The 25,457-nt window shown below is 46.4% G+C and overlaps 1 protein-coding gene across 4 annotated transcripts in view; it reads left to right on the top strand.

Moving 5' to 3' along the window:
- The window catches only part of TTC7B (tetratricopeptide repeat domain 7B), a 215,793-nt gene that overhangs the window by 121,001 nt on the left and 69,335 nt on the right, over positions 1 to 25,457 (top strand). For 2 of the 4 annotated variants that reach the window (XM_068254574.1, XM_068254575.1), the window contains one exon: positions 4,489 to 4,632. The exons of the other annotated variants lie outside the window; for them this stretch is intronic. In XM_068254574.1, coding sequence (XP_068110675.1) covers positions 4,489 to 4,632 — 144 coding nt within the window. The remainder of the gene's footprint in view (positions 1 to 4,488; positions 4,633 to 25,457) is intronic. 4 annotated transcript variants of the gene reach the window in all.

The raw sequence follows: 25,457 nt of genomic DNA, 5'->3' as shown, positions 1-25,457 counted from the left end.
GTTCTTCCTATCATCCTCCTCTCCTTCCTTTTCCTCCTCCTTCTTTCCTTCCTTCTGCTGCTCTTCCCATTCTCCTCCTCTCCTTCCTTCCTTCTCTTCCCATCATCCTCCTCTCCTTCCTTCTCATGCTTTTCCCATCCTCCTCCTCTCTTTCCTTCTCATGCTTTTCCCATCCTCCTTTCCTTCCTTACCATGCTTTTCCCATATTCCTCCTCGCCTTCCTTCTACCATAATCAAGGCTCAGGGCCTTATAATTTGGACCCACCCCCCAAACTTAAACGATATTGTAGGGGGGTCGGGGGAAAATAAGTTGAACTTACCCGGGGCTTCTAATGGTCCCCCACAGACATCCTGTGACCACACAGCCGCTCACCAATGCTCCGGCCCCGCCTCCGGTTCACTTCTGGAATTTCAGACTTTAAAGTCTGAAAACCACTGCGCCTGCGTTGCCGTGTCCTCGCTCCCGCTGATGTCACCAGGAGCGTACTGCGCAAACACAGACCATACTGGGCCTGCGCAGTACGCTCCTGGTGACATCAGCAGGATCCGAGGACATGGCAACGCAGGCGCAGTGGTTTTCAGACTTTAAAGTCTGAAATTCCAGAAGTGAACTGGAGGCGGGGCCGGAGCATTGGTGAGTGGCTGCGTGGGCTCAGGATTTCTGCGGGGGACCATTAGAAGCCCCGGGTAAGTTCAACTCATTTTCCCCCGACCCCCCCCCCCCCCCCCCCCCTACAGTGTCCCTTTAACTTTGTTACTAAAATGTTTTTCTCCACTCCAGTGTCTGTCACACAGAAACACGATGATCAGTTTGATCACATGATAGATTTGTACAGCTCTGATTCGTTGGTGCTGATCATGCGCTAAGGCGGGGAAGTGACCACAGCAAATCGTACCTTTCCAAGTCCCTCACCTGATCAAACTGGTGACACTTATCTCTGTTCTGGTACAGGAGTAACCGTAATGAACGTATGTTCCTTCCAAACTCAGAATAGCCTTCCTAGTAGCTAATGCTACCCCCTACCCAAGAATACTTGAAGTAACAGGCAAACTAGTCAAACCCCAAAGAAAATCTATCCAGGAAAAGAGAAACTCAACGCTGAGAAGATGAAACCTGAGTTTACACAGCTAGGTGATAAGCACGATGCAGGGAGAGCCATTTACTTAACTCAGTGATCTGCAAACTTGGCTTTCCAGCTGTTAAGGAACTACAAGTCCCACAATGCATTTTCCTTTATGAATCATGACTGTGGCTGCCAGACTTCTGCAATGCATTGTGAGACTTGTAGTTCCTTAACAGCTGGAGAGCCAAGTTTGCAGATCACTGATAACTGACAGTGGTTCTGGCATCAAAAGACCAGGTGTTGGGATTCTTGCTGATGGAACAGCCATGGTGCTGGGACATTGAATATAACACAATTTCAGTGTGACTTATCCTGCAATCTTAGCAGAGAGATAGTAAATGGCTATTGGCTTTAAGAGTCATGTGCAGACAGCAACTATTGGGAGACGTGTAACTTGTTACGTGAAAGCTAACTTTCTAATAAACCTTGTAATAACCCAAAAGGGGTACTAAACTGCCAATGGCTTAAAGAGGCCCTGCAATGACATGTAGTAGAATGCAGTAAATAATTCAAGATATCCATTTTTATGTTAATTATCCTAATTTCAGCATCATAAATATATATTACTGCTTAATGGTATGCAGCCCCACCCTCCCAGTGATGCTTAGGCCGTTTAGCTATGCGGAATTCTCCTTCAAGATAATTCTGAGAAACCAGGCATTATTTTCACTGGCTTCAGAATTCTCTGAAACAAACATCCCCCAGAGCTGCACCTGACAGGACTAAAGATGTCGCCACCTGTGGTAAATTTCAGGGTGCAGAAAGATTTTACAGTGGGCAAACACTGACTAAATAATTTATAAGTTAATACTGTATAAAAACCATTTTATTCATTACGCTATTTTATTTTTATTATTTTCACGTTCCTGTTTAACCTTTTAACGCAAACTGGACATTTATATGCGTCCAGTTTGAGTCTTTTTAAAACAATCATGACACATATACGCGTCCTGTCATTCAGTGAGCTAACTGGAACATGTGTTCCCTGACCCAATTAAAGTACCTGTGAATGAATGAACCCGACTCCAATAAGGAGCAATGTTAATTCATAACAATGAAAGTTAGTGTCTCCTAAAAAGTAACCCAAGATAGTGTATTCCATATAGTGCCATCTTGTGGACAAAAAGTAAAATAAAAATAAGTAAATTGTCGACAGGTATTAACCCCTTGTAAACACTTCTTTCCTGTAGTTACCAAAATAAAAAAGTGACAGCATTTAAAAAAAACTCATAAATAGTTGCCCTAGGGATTCAGCTTTTTTTACTATGTTTGTCATGAGGGTATATTACTGTTATATTTGTAAATAAGGGCTTTTATTGTTCAGGTACAAAAAACACGTAATATATGGGACAAATTAGCAAATAAAAAGTGTGGGTTTTATTTACAGTAGCATTGTCTATTTTAAAACTGCAGGGGAAGCAGTTGGAGAAATCGTGTATTTTTTCTCTATAAAATGAATAGAAAATAAGTAATAACTAAAATAAAATATCACCCCCCAAAAGCCTGATGTGTGGAAAAAAAAAGATGTAGATCATTTTAAGTAGTAAAAACATATGTTGGCAAATGAATGGTAGAAGCGCGGAAATGACAAAATTGCTTTTGAAAACAACCTAGGCCTGAGGATGTAAAGGGCCTTTTTCCACTACCCTGCGATTTGATTCCGACCGCTAAACGCAAGGTACATTAAACTGATGGAAACGGCTGCAGCAATTTCCATTAGTGCAAACCGATTGCGATGCGATTTTGGTCCAAGAGCAGTCGTCGTCCTGACGCGTTTTGGATGCAATTGAGCACTATATACTGAGTATAGTAGCTTAATCGCGATTGCATTGCATAGTAAAAAAAGAGCCCTAATACTGGATTATATAACATTGAAAAAAAAATACAGGCACCAAATGCGCTGTCAAAATAATTGATAAAATAATAAAGATTTAATGCTGACTGGGTTTCACAAACTGTCTAAATGTCGCTGGCATGTACTTGTGGCTAGTCACAGACAGAGGGCGCCAAAGTGCCACCAGGTGACTGGATCCTCTTTGCAGTCATTTGTCATCTCAGGCACTCTATCCCCTCTCCTGTGATGTTTGGGCAGCTCCTCTTATTGTCAGCGTCACTCTGGATAGTAAACGGCTCCCAGACTTCAGCAGCTGCTGTTTGGCTCGAGGCAGAGTCATCAGACAGCCAATTGCAGATCTAATGAATCTCAATGTGAGCAGTGAGTGCAGGTGTGCCTAAAGGGGGCGCCGTATTGACTACAGAGAAGACTACAGGCCTGAGCTGCGCTATAATCTACTGATTGGCAGCCATAAAGGGCATGTGTAATATGTTTCAGCAGGGGGCCCATCCGTTACCCAAAAGTCATTTTTATGTGATCTGAAAGCGAACCCAAGGTGTGAAGTATATGGAGGCTGCCATATTTATTTCCTTTTAAACCATACCAGTTGTCTGGCAGTCCTGCTGGTCTGTTTGGCTGTAGTCGTGTCTGAATCGCACCAGAAACAAGCATGCAGCATCTTGTCAAATCTGACAATATTGTCAGAAACATCTGATCTGCAGCATGCTTGTTCAGGGTCTACGGCTAAAAGTATTGGAGGCAGAGGATCAGGAGGACAGCCAGGCAACTGGTATTGTTTAAAAAAATAAGTCAGCCTCTCTATCCCTCACTTCAGGTTCCCTTTAACGGGTTTATCTGCTCCCAATATCATATTTCCATCATTGTCATACACAGATCACGTCTGCTGAGATTGCAAGATAAGCCATTTAGACTGTATACCAGGAACCTTGCTTGGAAAATTAGACAAAAACTCCATTATTTTACTTCACACCCCTGTATCTCTCCAGCAGAGTTAATCGTGCGTAGAATTATTCATTGATAATTATGTGATGATGAGTTTCATGTGATCATCGTGTGGTGATTTGTAATGCTCTGATTTGATGCAGTCACTTCCTGCCTGAAGCTCAACAGGAAGTGGAAGTGACACAATTGTGCCAGCAAATTGGAGCCTTATACACCCATCACCTGACCACACAGGTCACGTGAGATCTGTTGTCCAGCAGGGCGAGCCTATTCTAGCCAGGGATAGTTAGGGAGATGCTAATATTTCTGAGATGATGTAGATTTATGCCGCGTGGAAATAGACTGAGATTCAGCAACTGCAGGATTTAATTAGTCCAATCCCAAGCTGCATACATTTGCATATAATTAGCTCACCTTAGAATTGTTGGCATCTCATTGACCATCACTAGTCGCAGATATCACAGGTTGGCCGAGTGATGTCTGGAGGGGGATATTATTGGGTCTCCGTATCTCCATCCTCCTTGTTTCTTTGGCTTTCATTTGCTTTTCTTTTGCTTTGTTTTTTAGCCTCTGAATCCTCTTCCCTCTCAAGACCAGAGTCTCCTCTCCATCTGTTTGTCACCTCTCATCTCCCTCTGTCTCCTGCTAAATCCGACCCCATAACCAAGGCCACCTGTGCGGAGCTCCCTGCCGGGCCCGACCCTCCATTGTGTAATCTGGTTTCCTGCTGTGGGTGGTTGTCTGCGTTTTCTGACGATCTGCAGGTGATTTCCTCATCTGTGATCTACTAGATAGTCTGACTGTGTGCAGACTGACAGATTTCCTCATCTGTGATCCACTAGATAGTCTGATGGGTCACATGACCCAGTGTGCACAAGGACTGATCTGGAATTAAATGTCTTTAAGGCCAGGTCGTCCCAGTACCCAAACCAGGCAACTCAGCCTTGCCAGGTCGTCCCTGAATAGGGCCAATCAAATACTCTCCATGCCAATTCTGATTGGCCCAGTTCCTGTCTGCATTAAATATGCCTGCACATTGAAATGAATAGCATGTCACTAGCCACCTCTGCTGTGAGATGTCCTGTATAGGGATGATCAATGAGGTGCAAATATTTCCAAGTTCATGCAGGATTATGTAAATCTGTATGCAAATATACTGTATGGAGCTTGAAAATGGACCAATCAATGTAAACTTGGGTGGGACTTGATTGGTCCAAGCTGCAAATATTTGCATACTGCTTGAACTCGGAAATATTTGCATCTCATTGATCATCCCTAGTCCCGTAGAGGCTGCAGGCAGATGCCGATAGGCTGCTACAGACCCTGCTAAATACTTGCACAGCCATACCGCAGTGTCACCTACCTCCCACCCAGAGGTTGCTGTCACCATCCCCATTTGTAGGTCGTCAGAAAACGCTCGCTGTGTTTGGGTGGCAGTGGTGCTTATTTGCAGTGACGCTTCTGCCTTTTTGTTTTCCATTTTGTGATTTGTACGCAGCATTTGAAGGCCGCTCTCCAGACATGCCCTCCTCTTATGGTTTTGACTCCATGTTTTCTGTTTGTAAGTAATCCCTTCCCCTTTTCTGCTGCGGTCCAAGGCTCAGCTCATAGGATTCCTCACGCCTCAGTCACATGACCTGTCACATGATCACCGCCGCTCATGACTGCACAGCATAATTACTAGGCCGTGCTACTACTTGTGTGTATTGTTGAATTATTGAAGCAACCGTATTCATTTTCTGCTAGCGTCAACAGGCTGCTATTTAAGGCGATCGCTTTGCTTAAGCATAGAAGCACTCATCTAACATATTCAATTGACTTTTGTTACTCTCTCTCTCTCCCCATTCACAGCACACGGGCTATAATTACAATCATGTGCTATTAGAAGGGAACTCCTTTTGGTATAAAGTCCCTGGTGAACCAGTGTGTGCTGCTGGCTAAGATACAGCATCCCCTACACTGAAGATTACTAATCAGCAGAGGAGGTTGGAGTTTACAGGGAAAGCAGTACTATACGCACCCTCACTTTACAAGCAGATAAGGTGGGGGTTTACAGGAAAGCAGTACTATACGCACCCTCACTTTACAAGCAGAGAAGGTTGGCGTTTACAGGGAAAGCAGTGCTATACGCACCCTCACTTTACAAGCAGAGAAGGTTGGCGTTTACGGGGAAAGCAGTGCTATAAGCACCCTCACTTTACAAGCAGAGAAGGTTGGAGTTTACATGTAAAGCAGTACTATACGCACCCTCACTTTACAAGCAGAGAAAGTTGGAGTTTACGGGGAAAGCAGTCCTATAAGCACCCTCACTTTACAAGCAGAGAAGGCTGGAGTTTACGTGGAAAGCAGTGCTATACGCACCCTCACTTTACAAGCAGAGAAGGTTGGAGTTTACGGGAAAGCAGTACTATACGCACCCTCACTTTACAAGCCGAGAAGGTTGTAGTTTACAGGGAAAGCAGTGCTATACGCACCCTCACTTTACAAGCAGAGAAGGTTGGAGTTTACAGGGAAAGCAGTGCTATATGCACCCTCACTTTACAAACCGAGAAGGTTGGAGTTTACAGGGAAAGCAGTACTATACGCACCCTCACTTTACAAGCAGAGAAGGTTGGAGTTTACGGGAAAGCAGTACTATACGCACCCTCACTTTACAAGCAGAGAAGGTTGGAATTTACGGGGAAAATAGTACTATACGCACCCTCACTTTACAAGCAGAGAAGGTTGGAGTTTACAGGGAAAGCAGTGCTATACGCACCCTCACTTTACAAGCAGAGAAGGTTGGAGTTTACGTGGAAAGCAGTGCTATACGCACCCTCACTTTACAAGCAGAGAAGGTTGGAGTTTACGGGAAAGCAGTACTATACGCACCCTCACTTTACAAGCCGAGAAGGTTGTAGTTTACAGGGAAAGCAGTGCTATACGCACCCTCACTTTACAAGCAGAAAAGGTTGGCGTTTACAGGGAAAGCAGTGCTATACGCACACTCACTTTACAAGCAGAGAAGGTTGGAGTTTACGGGAAAGCAGTACTATACGCACTCTCACTTTACAAGCCGAGAAGGTTGTAGTTTACAGGGAAAGCAGTGCTATACGCACCGTCACTTTACAAGCAGAGAAGGTTGGCGTTAACAGGGAAAGCAGTGCTATACGCATCCTCACTTTACAAGCAGAGAAGGTTGGAGTTTAGGGGAAAGCAGTACTATACGCACCCTCACTTTACAAGCCGAGAAGGTTGGAGTTTACGGGAAAGCAGTACTACACACCCTCACTTTACAAGCAGAGAAGGTTGGAGTTTACAGGGAAAGCAGTGCTATACGCACCCTCACTTTACAAGCAGAGAAGGTTGGAGTTTACAGGGAAAGCAGTACTATACGCACCCTCACTTTACAAGCAGAGAAGGTTGGAGTTTACAGGGAAAGCAGTGCTATACGCACCCTCACTTTACAAGCAGAGAAGGTTGGAGTTTACAGGGAAAGCAGTGCTATACGCACCCTCACTTTACAAGCAGAGAAGGTTGGAGTTTACGTGGAAAGCAGTGCTATACGCACCCTCACTTTACAAGCAGAGAAGGTTGGAGTTTACGGGAAAGCAGTACTATACGCACCCTCACTTTACAAGCCGAGAAGGTTGTAGTTTACAGGGAAAGCAGTGCTATACGCACCCTCACTTTACAAGCAGAAAAGGTTGGCGTTTATAGGGAAAGCAGTGCTATACGCACACTCACTTTACAAGCAGAGAAGGTTGGAGTTTACGGGAAAGCAGTACTATACGCACCCTCACTTTACAAGCCGAGAAGGTTGGAGTTTACAGGGAAAGCAGTGCTATACGCACCCTCACTTTACAAGCAGAGAAGGTTGGCGTTAACAGGGAAAGCAGTGCTATACGCATCCTCACTTTACAAGCAGAGAAGGTTGGAGTTTACGGGAAAGCAGTACTATACGCACCCTCACTTTACAAGCCGAGAAGGTTGGAGTTTACAGGGAAAGCAGTGCTATACGCACCCTCACTTTACAAGCAGAGAAGGTTGGAGTTTACGGGAAAGCAGTACTACACATCCTCACTTTACAAGCAGAGAAGGTTGGAGTTTACAGGGAAAGCAGTGCTATACGCACCCTCACTTTACAAGCAGAGAAGGTTGGAGTTTACAGGGAAAGCAGTACTATACGCACCCTCACTTTACAAGCAGAGAAGGTTGGAGTTTACGGGAAAGCAGTACTATACACACCCTCACTTTACAAGCAGAGAAGGTTGGAGTTAACAGGGAAAGCAGTGCTATACGCACCCTCACTTTACAAGCAGAGAAGGTTGGAGTTTACAGGGAAAGCAGTGCTATACGCACCCTCACTTTACAAGCAGAGAAGGTTGGCGTTTACAGGGAAAGTAGTGCTATACGCACCCTCACTTTACAAGCAGAGAAGGTTGGCGTTTACGGGGAAAGCAGTGCTATAAGCACCCTCACTTTACAAGCAGAGAAGGTTGGAGTTTACGGGGAAAGCAGTACTATACGCACCCTCACTTTACAAGCAGAGAAGGTTGGAGTTTACAGGGAAAGCAGTACTACACACCCTCACTTTACAAGCAGAGAAGGTTGGAGTTTACAGGGAAAGCAGTGCTATACGCACCCTCACTTTACAAGCAGAGAAGGTTGGCGTTTACAGGGAAAGCAGTGCTATACGCACCCTCACTTTACAAGCAGAGAAGGTTGGCGTTTACGGGGAAAGCAGTGCTATAAGCACCCTCACTTTACAAGCAGAGAAGGTTGGAGTTTACGGGGAAAGCAGTGCTATACGCACCCTCACTTTACAAGCAGAGAAGGTTGGCGTTTAAGGGGAAAGCCGTGCTATAAGCACCCTCACTTTACTAGCAGAGAAGGTTGGACTTTACAGGGAAAGCAGTGCTATACGCACCCTCACTTTATAAGCAGAGAAGGTTGGCGTTTACAGGGAAAGCAGTACTACACACCCTCACTTTACGAGCAGAGAAGGTTGGAGTTTACGTGGAAAGCAGTGCTATACGCACCCTCACTTTACAAGCAGAGAAGGTTGGAGTTTACGGGAAAGCAGTACTATACGCACCCTCACTTTACAAGCAGAGAAGGTTGTAGTTTACAGGGAAAGCAGTGCTATACGCACCCTCACTTTACAAGCAGAGAAGGTTGGAGTTTACAGGGAAAGCAGTACTACACACCCTCACTTTACAAGCAGAGAAGGTTGGAGTTTACGTGGAAAGCAGTGCTATACGCACCCTCACTTTACAAGCAGAGAAGGTTGGAGTTTACGGGAAAGCAGTACTATACGCACCCTCACTTTACAAGCCGAGAAGGTTGTAGTTTACAGGGAAAGCAGTGCTATACGCACCCTCACTTTACAAGCAGAGAAGGTTGGCGTTTACAGGGAAAGCAGTGCTATACGCACCCTCACTTTACAAGCAGAGAAGGTTGGAGTTTACGGGGAAAGCAGTACTATACGCACCCTCACTTTACAAGCCGAGAAGGTTGGATTTTACGAGGAAAGCAGTACTATACGCACCCTCACTTTACAAGCAGAGAAGGTTGGAGTTTACGGGAAAGCAGTATTACACACCCTCACTTTACAAGCAGAGAAGGTTGGAGTTTACGGGGAAAGCAGTACTATACGCACCCTCACTTTACAAGCAGAGAAGGTTGGCGTTTACGGGGAAAGCAGTGCTATACGCACCCTCACTTTACAAGCAGAGAAGGTTGGAGTTTACGGGGAAAGCAGTACTATACGCGCCCTCACTTTACAAGCAGAGGAGGTTGGAGTTTACGGGGAAAGCAGTACTATATGCACCCTCACTTTACAAGCAGAGAAGGTTGGAGTTTACGGGGAAAGCAGTACTATACGCACCCTCAGTTAACAAGCAGAGAAGGTTGGAGTTTACAGGGAAAGCAGTGCTATACGCACCCTCACTTTACAAGCATAGAAGGTTGGAGTTTACAGGGAAAGCAGTGCTATACGCACCCTCACTTTACAAGCAGAGAAGGTTAGCGTTTACGGGGAAAGCCGTGCTATAAGCACCCTCACTTTACAAGCAGAGAAGGTTGGAGTTTACAGAGAAAGCAGTGCTATACGCACCCTCACTTTACAAGCAGAGAAGGTTGGCGTTTATGGGGAAAGCAGTACTATACGCACCCTCACTTTACAAGCAGAGAAGGTTGGCGTTTACGGGGAAAGCAGTGCTATACGCACCCTCACTTTACAACCAGAGAAGGTTGGAGTTTACGGGGAAAGCAGTACTATACGCACCCTCACTTTACAAGCAGAGAAGGTTGGAGTTTACGGGAATTCAGTACTATACGCACCCTCACTTTACAAGCAGAGAAGGTTGGAGTTTACAGGGAAAGCAGTGCTATACGCACCCTCACTTTACAAGCACAGAAGGTTGGAGTTTACAGGGAAAGCAGTGCTATACGCACCCTCACTTTACAAGCAGAGAAGGTTGGAGTTTACAGGGAAAGCAGTGCTATACGCACCCTCACTTTACAAGCAGAGAAGGTTGGCGTTTACGGGGAAAGCCGTGCTATAAGCACCCTCACTTTACAAGCAGAGAAGGTTGGAGTTTACGGGGAAAGCAGTACTATACGCACCCTCACTTTACAAGCAGAGAAGGTTGGAGTTTACGGGAAAGCAGTATTACACACCCTCACTTTACAAGCAGAGAAGGTTGGAGTTTACGGGGAAAACAGTGCTATACGCACCCTCACTTTACAAGCAGAAAAGGTTGGAGTTTACGGGGAAAGTAGTACTATACGCACCCTCATTTTACAAGCAGAGAAGGTTGGAGTTTACGGGGAAAGCAGTACTATACGCACCCTCACTTTACAAGCAGAGAAGGTTGGAGTTTACGGGAAAGCAGTACTACACACCCTCACTTTACAAGCAGAGAAGGTTGGAGTTTACGGGAAAGCAGTACTATACGCACCCTCATTTTACAAGCAGAGAAGGTTGGAGTTTACGGGGAAAGCAGTACTATACGCACCCTCACTTTACAAGCAGAGAAGGTTGGAGTTTACGGGAAAGCAGTACTACACACCCTCACTTTACAAGCAGAGAAGGTTGGAGTTTACGGGGAATGCAGTACTATACGCACCCTCACTTTACAAGCAGAGGAGGCTGGAGTTTACGGGGAAAGCAGTACTATACGCACCCTCACTTTACAAGCAGAGAAGGTTGGAGTTTACGGGAAAGCAGTACTACACACCCTCACTTTACAAGCAGAGAAGGTTGGAGTTTACGGGGAAAGCAGTACTATACGCACCCTCACTTTACAAGCAGAGGAGGTTGGAGTTTACCGGGAAAGCAGTACTATACGCACCCTCACTTTACAAGCAGAGAAGGTTGAAGTTTACGGGGAAAGCAGTACTATACGCACCCTCACTTTACAAGCAGAGAAGGTTGGAGTTTACGGGGAAAGCAGTACTATACGCACCCTCACTTTACAAGCAGAGAAGGTTGACGTTTACGTGGAAAGCAGTACTATACGCACCCTCACTTTACAAGCAGAGAAGGTTGGAGTTTACGGGAAAGCAGTACTATACGCACCCTCATTTTACAAGCAGAGAAGGTTGGAGTTTACGGGGAAAGCAGTACTATACGCACCCTCACTTTACAAGCAGAGAAGGTTGGAGTTTACGGGAAAGCAGTACTACACACCCTCACTTTACAAGCAGAGAAGGTTGGAGTTTACGGGGAATGCAGTACTATACGCACCCTCACTTTACAAGCAGAGGAGGCTGGAGTTTACGGGGAAAGCAATACTATACGCACCCTCACTTTACAAGCAGAGAAGGTTGGAGTTTACGGGAAAGCAGTACTACACACCCTCACTTTACAAGCAGAGAAGGTTGGAGTTTACGGGGAAAGCAGTACTATACGCACCCTCACTTTACAAGCAGAGGAGGTTGGAGTTTACCGGGAAAGCAGTACTATACGCACCCTCACTTTACAAGCAGAGAAGGTTGAAGTTTACGGGGAAAGCAGTACTATACGCACCCTCACTTTACAAGCAGAGAAGGTTGGAGTTTACGGGGAAAGCAGTACTATACGCACCCTCACTTTACAAGCAGAGAAGGTTGACGTTTACGTGGAAAGCAGTACTATACGCACCCTCACTTTACAAGCAGAGAAGGTTGGAGTTTACGGGAAAGCAGTACTACACACCCTCACTTTACAAGCAGAGAAGGTTGGAGTTTACGAGGAAAGCAGTACTAAACGCACCCTCACTTTACAAGCAGAGAAGGTTAAAGTTTACGGGGAAAGCAGCGCTATACGCACCCTCACTTTACAAGCAGAGAAGGTTGGAGTTTACGGGAAAGCAGTACTACACACCCTCACTTTACAAGCAGAGAAGGTTGGAGTTTACGGGAAAGCAGTACTATACGCACCCTCATTTTACAAGCAGAGAAGGTTGGAGTTTACGGGGAAAGCAGTACTATACGCACCCTCACTTTACAAGCAGAGAAGGTTGGAGTTTACGGGAAAGCAGTACTACACACCCTCACTTTACAAGCAGAGAAGGTTGGAGTTTACGGGGAATGCAGTACTATACGCACCCTCACTTTACAAGCAGAGGAGGCTGGAGTTTACGGGGAAAGCAGTACTATACGCACCCTCACTTTACAAGCAGAGAAGGTTGGAGTTTACGGGGAAAGCAGTACTATACGCACCCTCACTTTACAAGCAGAGAAGGTTGACGTTTACGTGGAAAGCAGTACTATACGCACCCTCACTTTACAAGCAGAGAAGGTTGGAGTTTACGGGAAAGCAGTACTACACACCCTCACTTTACAAGCAGAGAAGGTTGGAGTTTACGAGGAAAGCAGTACTAAACGCACCCTCACTTTACAAGCAGAGAAGGTTAAAGTTTACGGGGAAAGCAGCGCTATACGCACCCTCACTTTACAAGCAGAGAAGGTTGGAGTTTACGGGAAAGCAGTACTACACACCCTCACTTTACAAGCAGAGAAGGTTGGAGTTTACGGGGAAAGCAGTACTATACGCACCCTCACTTTACAAGCAGAGAAGGTTGGCGTTTACGGGGAAAGCAGTACTATACGCACCCTCACTTTACAAGCAGAGAAGGTTGGAGTTTACGGGGAAAGCAGTACTATACGCACCCTCACTTTACAAGCAGAGAAGGTTGGAGTTTACGGGAAAGCAGTACTACACACCCTCACTTTACAAGCAGAGAAGGTTGGAGTTTACGGGGAAAGCAGTACTATACGCACCCTCACTTTACAAGCAGAGGAGGTTGGAGTTTACGGGGAAAGCAGTACTATACGCACCCTCACTTTACAAGCCGAGAAGGTTGGAGTTTACGGGGAAAGCAGTACTATACGCATCCTCACTTTACAAGCAGAGGAGGTTGGCGTTTATGGGGAAAGCAGTACTATACGCACCCTCACTTTACAAGCCGAGAAGGTTGGAGTTTACAGGGAAAGCAGTGCTATACGCACTCTCATTTTACAAGCTGAGAAGATTGGAGTTTACAGGGAAAGCAGTGCTATACGCACCCTCACTTTACAAGCAGAGGAGGTTGGCGTTTATGGGGAAAGCAGTACTATACGCACCCTCACTTTACAAGCCGAGAAGGTTGGAGTTTACGGGGAAAGCAGTACTATACGCACCCTCACTTTACAAGCAGAGAAGGTTGGAGTTTACAGGGAAAGCAGTGCTATACGCACCCTCACTTTACAAGCAGAGAAGGTTGGAGTTTACAGGGAAAGCAGTACTATACGCACCCTCACTTTACAAGCAGAGAAGGTTGGAGTTTACGGGAAAGCAGTACTATACACACCCTCACTTTACAAGCAGAGAAGGTTGGAGTTTACGGGGAAAGCAGTACTATACGCACCCTCACTTTACAAGCAGAGAAGGTTGGAGTTTACAGGGAAAGCAGTGCTATACGCACCCTCACTTTACAAGCAGAGAAGGTTGGAGTTTACAGGGAAAGCAGTGCTATACGCACTCTCACTTTACAAGCAGAGAAGGTTGGCGTTTACAGGGAAAGCAGTGCTATACGCACCCTCACTTTACAAGCAGAGAAGGTTGGCGTTTACGGGGAAAGCAGTGCTATAAGCACCCTCACTTTACAAGCCGAGAAGGTTGGAGTTTACGGGGAAAGCAGTACTATACGCACCCTCACTTTACAAGCAGAGAAGGTTGGATTTTACAGGGAAAGCAGTACTACACACCCTCACTTTACAAGCAGAGAAGGTTGGAGTTTACAGGGAAAGCAGTGCTATACGCACCCTCACTTTACTAGCAGAGAAGGTTGGACTTTACAGGGAAAGCAGTGCTATACGCACCCTCACTTTATAAGCAGAGAAGGTTGGCGTTTACAGGGAAAGCAGTACTACACACCCTCACTTTACGAGCAGAGAAGGTTGGAGTTTACGTGGAAAGCAGTGCTATACGCACCCTCACTTTACAAGCAGAGAAGGTTGGAGTTTTACGGGAAAGCAGTACTATACGCACCCTCACTTTACAAGCAGAGAAGGTTGTAGTTTACAGGGAAAGCAGTGCTATACGCACCCTCACTTTACAAGCAGAGAAGGTTGGAGTTTACAGGGAAAGCAGTACTACACACCCTCACTTTACAAGCAGAGAAGGTTGGAGTTTACGTGGAAAGCAGTGCTATACGCACTCTCACTTTACAAGCAGAGAAGGTTGGAGTTTACGGGAAAGCAGTACTATACGCACCCTCACTTTACAAGCCGAGAAGGTTGTAGTTTACAGGGAAAGCAGTGCTATACGCACCCTCACTTTACAAGCAGAGAAGGTTGGCGTTTACAGGGAAAGCAGTGCTATACGCACCCTCACTTTACAAGCAGAGAAGGTTGGAGTTTACGGGATAGCAGTACTATACGCACCCTCACTTTACAAGCCGAGAAGGTTGGAGTTTACAGGGAAAGCAGTGCTATACGCACTCTCACTTTACAAGCAGAGAAGGTTGGAGTTTACATGGAAAGCAGTGCTACACACCCTCACTTTACAAGCAGAGAAGGTTGGAGTTTACAGGGAAAGCAGTGCTTTACGCACCCTCACTTTACAAGCAGAGAAGGTTGGCGTTTACAGGGAAAGCAGTGCTATACGCACCCTCACTTTACAAGCCGAGAAGGTTGGCGTTTACGGGGAAAGCAGTGCTATAAGCACCCTCACTTTACAAGCAGAGAAGGTTGGAGTTTACGGGGAAAGCAGTGCTATACGCACCCTCACTTTACAAGCAGAGAAGGTTGGCGTTTAAGGGGAAAGCCGTGCTATAAGCACCCTCACTTTACTAGCAGAGAAGGTTGGACTTTACAGGGAAAGCAGTGCTATACGCACCCTCACTTTATAAGCAGAGAAGGTTGGAGTTTACAGGGAAAGCAGTACTACACACCCTCACTTTACAAGCAGAGAAGGTTGGAGTTTACGTGGAAAGCAGTGCTATACGCACCCTCACTTTACAAGCAGAGAAGGTTGGAGTTTACGGGAAAGCAGTACTATACGCACCCTCACTTTACAAGCCGAGAAGGTTGGAGTTTACAGGGAAAGCAGTGCTATACGCACCCTCACTTTACAAGCAGAGAAGGTTGGCGTTTACAGGGAAAGCAGTGCTATACGCACCCTCACTTTACAAGCAGAGAAGGTTGGAGTTTACGGGATAGCAGTACTATACGCACCCTCACTTTACAAGCTGAGAAGGTTGGAGTTTACAGGGAAAGCAGTGCTATACGCACTCTCATTTTACAAGCCGAGAAGGTTGGAGTTTACATGGAAAGCAGTGCTATATGCACCCTCACTTTACAAGCAGAGAAGGTTGGAGTTTACGGGAAAGCAGTACTACACACCCTCACTTTACAAGCAGAGAAGGTTGGAGTTTACAGGGAAAGCAGTGCTATACGCACCCTCACTTTACAAGCAGAGAAGGTTGGAGTTTACAGGGAAAGCAGTACTATACGCACCCTCACTTTACAAGCAGAGAAGGTTGGAGTTTACGGGAAAAAAGTACTATACGCACCCTCACTTTACAAGCAGAGAAGGTTGGAGTTTACGGGGAAAGCAGTGCTATACGCACCCTCACTTTACAAGCAGAGAAGGTTGGAGTTTACAGGGAAAGCAGTACTATACGCACCCTCACTTTACAAGCAGAGAAGGTTGGAGTTTACAGAGAAAGCAGTGCTATACGCACCCTCACTTTACAAGCAGAGAAGGTTGGCGTTTACGGGAAAGCAGTGCTATACGCACCCTCACTTTACAAGCAGAGAAGGTTGGAGTTTACAGCGAAAGCAGTGCTATACGCACCCTCACTTTACAAGCAGAGAAGGTTGGAGTTTACGGAAAAGCAGTACTATACGCACCCTCACTTTACAAGCCGAGAAGGTTGTAGTTTACAGGGAAAGCAGTGCTATACGCACCCTCACTTTACAAGCAGAGAAGGTTGGAGTTTACGGGAAAGCAGTACTATACGCACCCTCACTTTACAAGCAGAGAAGGTTGGAGTTTTCGTGGAAAGCAGTGCTATACGCACCCTCACTTTACAAGCAGAGAAGGTTGGAGTTTACGGAAAAGCAGTACTATACGCACCCTCACTTTACAAGCCGAGAAGGTTGTAGTTTACAGGGAAAGCAGTGCTATACGCACCCTCACTTTACAAGCAGAGAAGGTTGGCATTTACAGGGAAAGCAGTGCTATACGCACCCTCACTTTACAAGCAGAGAAGGTTGGAGTTTACGGGATAGCAGTACTATACGCACCCTCACTTTACAAGCCGAGAAGGTTGGAGTTTACAGGGAAAGCAGTGCTATACGCACTCTCATTTTACAAGCCGAGAAGGTTGGAGTTTACATGGAAAGCAGTGCTATATGCACCCTCACTTTACAAGCAGAGAAGGTTGGAGTTTACGGGGAAAGCAGTACTATACGCACCCTCACTTTACAAGCAGAGGAGGCTGGAGTTAAGGGGAAAGCAGTACTATACGCACCCTCTCTTTACAAGCAGAGAAGGTTGGAGTTTACGGGAAAGCAGTACTACACACCCTCACTTTACAAGCAGAGAAGGTTGGAGTTTACGGGGAAAGCAGTACTATACGCACCCTCACTTTACAAGCAGAGGAGGTTGGAGTTTACGGGGAAAGCAGTACTATACGCACCCTCACTTTACAAGCCGAGAAGGTTGGATTTTACGAGGAAAGCAGTACTATACGCACCCTCACTTTACAAGCAGAGAAGGTTGGAGTTTACTGGAAAGCAGTATTACACACCCTCACTTTACAAGCAGAGAAGGTTGGAGTTTACGGGGAAAGCAGTACTATACGCACCCTCACTTTACAAGCAGAGAAGGTTGGCGTTTACGGGGAAAGCAGTGCTATATGCAACCTTGACTTTACAAGCAGAGAAGGTTGGAGTTTACGGGGAAAGCAGTACTATACGCACCCTCACTTTACAAGCAGAGAAGGTTGGAGTTTACGGGAATTCAGTACTACACACCCTCACTTTACAAGCAGAGAAGGTTGGAGTTTACGGGGAAAGCAGTACTATACGCGCCCTCACTTTACAAGCAGAGGAGGTTGGAGTTTACGGGGAAAGCAGTACTATACGCACCCTCACTTTACAAGCAGAGAAGGTTGGAGTTTACGGGGAAAGCAGTACTATACGCACCCTCACTTTACAAGCATAGAAGGTTGGAGTTTACAGGGAAAGCAGTGCTATACGCACCCTCACTTTACAAGCAGAGAAGGTTAGCGTTTACGGGGAAAGCCGTGCTATAAGCACCCTCACTTTACAAGCAGAGAAGGTTGGAGTTTACAGGGAAAGCAGTGCTATACGCACCCTCACTTTACAAGCAGAGAAGGTTGGCGTTTACGGGGAAAGCAGTACTATACGCACCCTCACTTTACAAGCAGAGAAGGTTGGCGTTTACGGGGAAAGCAGTGCTATACGCACCCTCACTTTACAAGCAGAGAAGGTTGGAGTTTACGGGAATTCAGTACTATACGCACCCTCACTTTACAAGCAGAGAAGGTTGGCGTTTACGGGGAAAGCAGTACTATACGCACCCTCACTTTACAAGCAGAGAAGGTTGGAGTTTACAGGGAAAGCAGTGCTATACGCACCCTCACTTTACAAGCACAGAAGGTTGGAGTTTACAGGGAAAGCAGTGCTATACGCACCCTCACTTTACAAGCAGAGAAGGTTGGAGTTAACAGGGAAAGCAGTGCTATACGCACCCTCACTTTACAAGCAGAGAAGGTTGGAGTTAACAGGGAAAGCAGTGCTATACGCACCCTCACTTTACAAGCAGAGAAGGTTGGCGTTTGCGGGGAAAGCCGTGCTATAAGCACCCTCACTTTACAAGCAGAGAAGGTTGGCGTTTACTGGGGAAGCAGTGCTATACGCACACTCACTTTACAAGCAGAGAAGGTTGGAGTTTACGGGAAAGCAGTACTATACGCACCCTCACTTTACAAGCAGAGAAGGTTGGAGTTTACGGGGAAAGCAGCGCTATACGCACCCTCACTTTACAAGCAGAGAAGGTTGGAGTTTACAGGAAAGCAGTACTATACGCACCCTCACTTTACAAGCAGAGAAGGTTGGAGTTTACGGGGAAAGCAGCGCTATACGCACCCTCACTTTACAAGCAGAGAAGGTTGGAGTTTACGAGGAAAGCAGTACTAAACGCACCCTCACTTTACAAGCAGAGAAGGTTGAAGTTTACGGGGAAAGCAGCGCTATACGCACCCTCACTTTACAAGCAGAGAAGGTTGGAGTTTACGGGAAAGCAGTACTACGCACCCTCACTTTACAAGCAGAGAAGGTTGGCGTTTACGGGGAAAGCAGTACTATACGCACCCTCACTTTACAAGCAGAGAAGGTTGGAGTTTACGGGGAAAGCAGTACTTTACGCACCCTCACTTTACAAGCAGAGAAGGTTGGAGTTTACGGGAAAGCAGTACTACACACCCTCACTTTACAAGCAGAGAAGGTTGAAGTTTACGGGGAAAGCAGTACTATACGCACCCTCACTTTACAAGCAGAGGAGGTTGGAGTTTACGGGGAAAGCAGTACTATACGCACCCTCACTTTACAAGCCGAGAAGGTTGGAGTTTACGGGGAAAGCAGTACTATACGCATCCTCACTTTACAAGCAGAGGAGGTTGGCGTTTATGGGGAAAGCAGTACTATACGCACCCTCACTTTACAAGCAGAGAAGGTTGAAGTTTACGTGGAAAGCAGTACTATACGCACCCTCACTTTACAAGCAGAGAAGGTTGGAGTTTACGGGAAAGCAGCACTACACACCCTCACTTTCCAAGCAGAGAAGGTTGGAGTTTACGGGAAAGCAGTACTACACACCCTCACTTTACAAGCAGAGAAGGTTGGAGTTTACGGGGAAAGCAGTACTATACACACCCTCACTTTACAAGCAGAGGAGGTTGGAGTTTACGGGGAAAGCAGTACTATACGCACCATCACTTTACAAGCCGAGAAGGTTGGAGTTTACGGGGAAAGCAGTACTATACGCATCCTCACTTTACAAGCAGAGGAGGTTGGCGTTTATGGGGAAAGCAGTACTATACGCACCCTCACTTTACAAGCAGAGGAGGCTGGAGTTTACGGGGAAAGCAGTACTATACGCACCCTCACTTTACAAGCAGAGAAGGTTGGAGTTTACGAGGAAAGCAGTACTAAACGCACCCTCACTTTACAAGCAGAGAAGGTTGAAGTTTACGGGGAAAGCAGCGCTATACGCACCCTCACTTTACAAGCAGAGAAGGTTGGAGTTTACGGGAAAGCAGTACTACACACCCTCACTTTACAAGCAGAGAAGGTTGGAGTTTACGGGAAAGCAGTACTATACGCACCCTCACTTTACAAGCAGAGAAGGTTGGCGTTTACGGGGAAAGCAGTACTATACGCACCCTCACTTTACAAGCAGAGAAGGTTGGAGTTTACGGGAAAAGCAGTACTATACGCACCCTCACTTTTCAAGCAGAGAAGGTTGGAGTTTACGGGAAAGCAGTACTACACACCCTCACTTTACAAGCAGAGAAGGTTGGAGTTTACGGGGAAAGCAGTACTATACGCACCCTCACTTTACAAGCAGAGGAGGTTGGAGTTTACGGGGAAAGCAGTACTATACGCACCCTCACTTTACAAGCAGAGGAGGTTGGCGTTTATGGGGAAAGCAGTACTATACGCACCCTCACTTTACAAGCAGAGAAGGTTGAAGTTTACGCGGAAAGCAGTACTATACGCACCCTCACTTTACAAGCAGAGAAGGTTGGAGTTTACGGGAAAGCAGCACTACACACCCTCACTTTACAAGCAGAGGAGGCTGGAGTTTACGGGGAAAGCAGTACTATACGCACCCTCACTTTACAAGCAGAGGAGGTTGGAGTTTATGGGGAAAGCAGTACTATACGCACCCTCACTTTACAAGCAGAGAAGGTTGGAGTTTACGGGGAAAGCAGTACTATACGCACCCTCACTTTACAAGCAGAGGAGGCTGGAGTTTACGGGGAAAGCAGTACTATACGCACCCTCACTTTACAAGCAGAGAAGGTTGGAGTTTACGGGAAAGCAGTACTACACACCCTCACTTTACAAGCAGAGAAGGTTGGAGTTTACGGGGAAAGCAGTACTATACGCACCCTCACTTTACAAGCAGAGGAGGTTGGAGTTTACGGGGAAAGCAGTACTATACACACCCTCACTTTACAAGCCGAGAAGGTTGGAGTTTACGGGGAAAGCAGTACTATACGCACCCTCACTTTACAAGCCGAGAAGGTTGGAGTTTACGGGGAAAGCAGTACTATACGCACCCTCACTTTACAAGCAGAGAAGGTTGGAGTTTACAGGGAAAGCAGTGCTATACGCACCCTCACTTTACAAGCAGAGAAGGTTGGAGTTTACAGGGAAAGCAGTACTATACGCACCCTCACTTTACAAGCAGAGAAGGTTGGAGTTTACGGGAAAGCAGTACTATACACACCCTCACTTTACAAGCAGAGAAGGTTGGAGTTTACGGGGAAAGCAGTACTATACGCACCCTCACTTTACAAGCAGAGAAGGTTGGAGTTTACAGGGAAAGCAGTGCTATACGCACCCTCACTTTACAAGCAGAGAAGGTTGGAGTTTACAGGGAAAGCAGTGCTATACGCACTCTCACTTTACAAGCAGAGAAGGTTGGCGTTTACAGGGAAAGCAGTGCTATACGCACCCTCACTTTACAAGCAGAGAAGGTTGGCGTTTACGGGGAAAGCAGTGCTATAAGCACCCTCACTTTACAAGCCGAGAAGGTTGGAGTTTACGGGGAAAGCAGTACTATACGCACCCTCACTTTACAAGCAGAGAAGGTTGGATTTTACAGGGAAAGCAGTACTACACACCCTCACTTTACAAGCAGAGAAGGTTGGAGTTTACAGGGAAAGCAGTGCTATACGCACCCTCACTTTACTAGCAGAGAAGGTTGGACTTTACAGGGAAAGCAGTGCTATACGCACCCTCACTTTATAAGCAGAGAAGGTTGGCGTTTACAGGGAAAGCAGTACTACACACCCTCACTTTACGAGCAGAGAAGGTTGGAGTTTACGTGGAAAGCAGTGCTATACGCACCCTCACTTTACAAGCAGAGAAGGTTGGAGTTTTACGGGAAAGCAGTACTATACGCACCCTCACTTTACAAGCAGAGAAGGTTGTAGTTTACAGGGAAAGCAGTGCTATACGCACCCTCACTTTACAAGCAGAGAAGGTTGGAGTTTACAGGGAAAGCAGTACTACACACCCTCACTTTACAAGCAGAGAAGGTTGGAGTTTACGTGGAAAGCAGTGCTATACGCACTCTCACTTTACAAGCAGAGAAGGTTGGAGTTTACGGGAAAGCAGTACTATACGCACCCTCACTTTACAAGCCGAGAAGGTTGTAGTTTACAGGGAAAGCAGTGCTATACGCACCCTCACTTTACAAGCAGAGAAGGTTGGCGTTTACAGGGAAAGCAGTGCTATACGCACCCTCACTTTACAAGCAGAGAAGGTTGGAGTTTACGGGATAGCAGTACTATACGCACCCTCACTTTACAAGCCGAGAAGGTTGGAGTTTACAGGGAAAGCAGTGCTATACGCACTCTCACTTTACAAGCAGAGAAGGTTGGAGTTTACATGGAAAGCAGTGCTACACACCCTCACTTTACAAGCAGAGAAGGTTGGAGTTTACAGGGAAAGCAGTGCTTTACGCACCCTCACTTTACAAGCAGAGAAGGTTGGCGTTTACAGGGAAAGCAGTGCTATACGCACCCTCACTTTACAAGCCGAGAAGGTTGGCGTTTACGGGGAAAGCAGTGCTATAAGCACCCTCACTTTACAAGCAGAGAAGGTTGGAGTTTACGGGGAAAGCAGTGCTATACGCACCCTCACTTTACAAGCAGAGAAGGTTGGCGTTTAAGGGGAAAGCCGTGCTATAAGCACCCTCACTTTACTAGCAGAGAAGGTTGGACTTTACAGGGAAAGCAGTGCTATACGCACCCTCACTTTATAAGCAGAGAAGGTTGGAGTTTACAGGGAAAGCAGTACTACACACCCTCACTTTACAAGCAGAGAAGGTTGGAGTTTACGTGGAAAGCAGTGCTATACGCACCCTCACTTTACAAGCAGAGAAGGTTGGAGTTTACGGGAAAGCAGTACTATACGCACCCTCACTTTACAAGCCGAGAAGGTTGGAGTTTACAGGGAAAGCAGTGCTATACGCACCCTCACTTTACAAGCAGAGAAGGTTGGCGTTTACAGGGAAAGCAGTGCTATACGCACCCTCACTTTACAAGCAGAGAAGGTTGGAGTTTACGGGATAGCAGTACTATACGCACCCTCACTTTACAAGCTGAGAAGGTTGGAGTTTACAGGGAAAGCAGTGCTATACGCACTCTCATTTTACAAGCCGAGAAGGTTGGAGTTTACATGGAAAGCAGTGCTATATGCACCCTCACTTTACAAGCAGAGAAGGTTGGAGTTTACGGGAAAGCAGTACTACACACCCTCACTTTACAAGCAGAGAAGGTTGGAGTTTACAGGGAAAGCAGTGCTATACGCACCCTCACTTTACAAGCAGAGAAGGTTGGAGTTTACAGGGAAAGCAGTACTATACGCACCCTCACTTTACAAGCAGAGAAGGTTGGAGTTTACGGGAAAAAAGTACTATACGCACCCTCACTTTACAAGCAGAGAAGGTTGGAGTTTACGGGGAAAGCAGTGCTATACGCACCCTCACTTTACAAGCAGAGAAGGTTGGAGTTTACAGGGAAAGCAGTACTATACGCACCCTCACTTTACAAGCAGAGAAGGTTGGAGTTTACAGAGAAAGCAGTGCTATACGCACCCTCACTTTACAAGCAGAGAAGGTTGGCGTTTACGGGAAAGCAGTGCTATACGCACCCTCACTTTACAAGCAGAGAAGGTTGGAGTTTACAGCGAAAGCAGTGCTATACGCACCCTCACTTTACAAGCAGAGAAGGTTGGAGTTTACGGAAAAGCAGTACTATACGCACCCTCACTTTACAAGCCGAGAAGGTTGTAGTTTACAGGGAAAGCAGTGCTATACGCACCCTCACTTTACAAGCAGAGAAGGTTGGAGTTTACGGGAAAGCAGTACTATACGCACCCTCACTTTACAAGCAGAGAAGGTTGGAGTTTTCGTGGAAAGCAGTGCTATACGCACCCTCACTTTACAAGCAGAGAAGGTTGGAGTTTACGGAAAAGCAGTACTATACGCACCCTCACTTTACAAGCCGAGAAGGTTGTAGTTTACAGGGAAAGCAGTGCTATACGCACCCTCACTTTACAAGCAGAGAAGGTTGGCATTTACAGGGAAAGCAGTGCTATACGCACCCTCACTTTACAAGCAGAGAAGGTTGGAGTTTACGGGATAGCAGTACTATACGCACCCTCACTTTACAAGCCGAGAAGGTTGGAGTTTACAGGGAAAGCAGTGCTATACGCACTCTCATTTTACAAGCCGAGAAGGTTGGAGTTTACATGGAAAGCAGTGCTATATGCACCCTCACTTTACAAGCAGAGAAGGTTGGAGTTTACGGGGAAAGCAGTACTATACGCACCCTCACTTTACAAGCAGAGGAGGCTGGAGTTAAGGGGAAAGCAGTACTATACGCACCCTCTCTTTACAAGCAGAGAAGGTTGGAGTTTACGGGAAAGCAGTACTACACACCCTCACTTTACAAGCAGAGAAGGTTGGAGTTTACGGGGAAAGCAGTACTATACGCACCCTCACTTTACAAGCAGAGGAGGTTGGAGTTTACGGGGAAAGCAGTACTATACGCACCCTCACTTTACAAGCCGAGAAGGTTGGATTTTACGAGGAAAGCAGTACTATACGCACCCTCACTTTACAAGCAGAGAAGGTTGGAGTTTACTGGAAAGCAGTATTACACACCCTCACTTTACAAGCAGAGAAGGTTGGAGTTTACGGGGAAAGCAGTACTATACGCACCCTCACTTTACAAGCAGAGAAGGTTGGCGTTTACGGGGAAAGCAGTGCTATATGCAACCTTGACTTTACAAGCAGAGAAGGTTGGAGTTTACGGGGAAAGCAGTACTATACGCACCCTCACTTTACAAGCAGAGAAGGTTGGAGTTTACGGGAATTCAGTACTACACACCCTCACTTTACAAGCAGAGAAGGTTGGAGTTTACGGGGAAAGCAGTACTATACGCGCCCTCACTTTACAAGCAGAGGAGGTTGGAGTTTACGGGGAAAGCAGTACTATACGCACCCTCACTTTACAAGCAGAGAAGGTTGGAGTTTACGGGGAAAGCAGTACTATACGCACCCTCACTTTACAAGCATAGAAGGTTGGAGTTTACAGGGAAAGCAGTGCTATACGCACCCTCACTTTACAAGCAGAGAAGGTTAGCGTTTACGGGGAAAGCCGTGCTATAAGCACCCTCACTTTACAAGCAGAGAAGGTTGGAGTTTACAGGGAAAGCAGTGCTATACGCACCCTCACTTTACAAGCAGAGAAGGTTGGCGTTTACGGGGAAAGCAGTACTATACGCACCCTCACTTTACAAGCAGAGAAGGTTGGCGTTTACGGGGAAAGCAGTGCTATACGCACCCTCACTTTACAAGCAGAGAAGGTTGGAGTTTACGGGAATTCAGTACTATACGCACCCTCACTTTACAAGCAGAGAAGGTTGGCGTTTACGGGGAAAGCAGTACTATACGCACCCTCACTTTACAAGCAGAGAAGGTTGGAGTTTACAGGGAAAGCAGTGCTATACGCACCCTCACTTTACAAGCACAGAAGGTTGGAGTTTACAGGGAAAGCAGTGCTATACGCACCCTCACTTTACAAGCAGAGAAGGTTGGAGTTAACAGGGAAAGCAGTGCTATACGCACCCTCACTTTACAAGCAGAGAAGGTTGGAGTTAACAGGGAAAGCAGTGCTATACGCACCCTCACTTTACAAGCAGAGAAGGTTGGCGTTTGCGGGGAAAGCCGTGCTATAAGCACCCTCACTTTACAA

This window comes from Hyperolius riggenbachi, chromosome 9 (genome assembly GCF_040937935.1).
Source record: "Hyperolius riggenbachi isolate aHypRig1 chromosome 9, aHypRig1.pri, whole genome shotgun sequence".
Taxonomy (NCBI): Eukaryota; Metazoa; Chordata; class Amphibia; order Anura; family Hyperoliidae; genus Hyperolius; species Hyperolius riggenbachi.
This window is presented reverse-complemented; position numbering and strand designations above follow the sequence as displayed.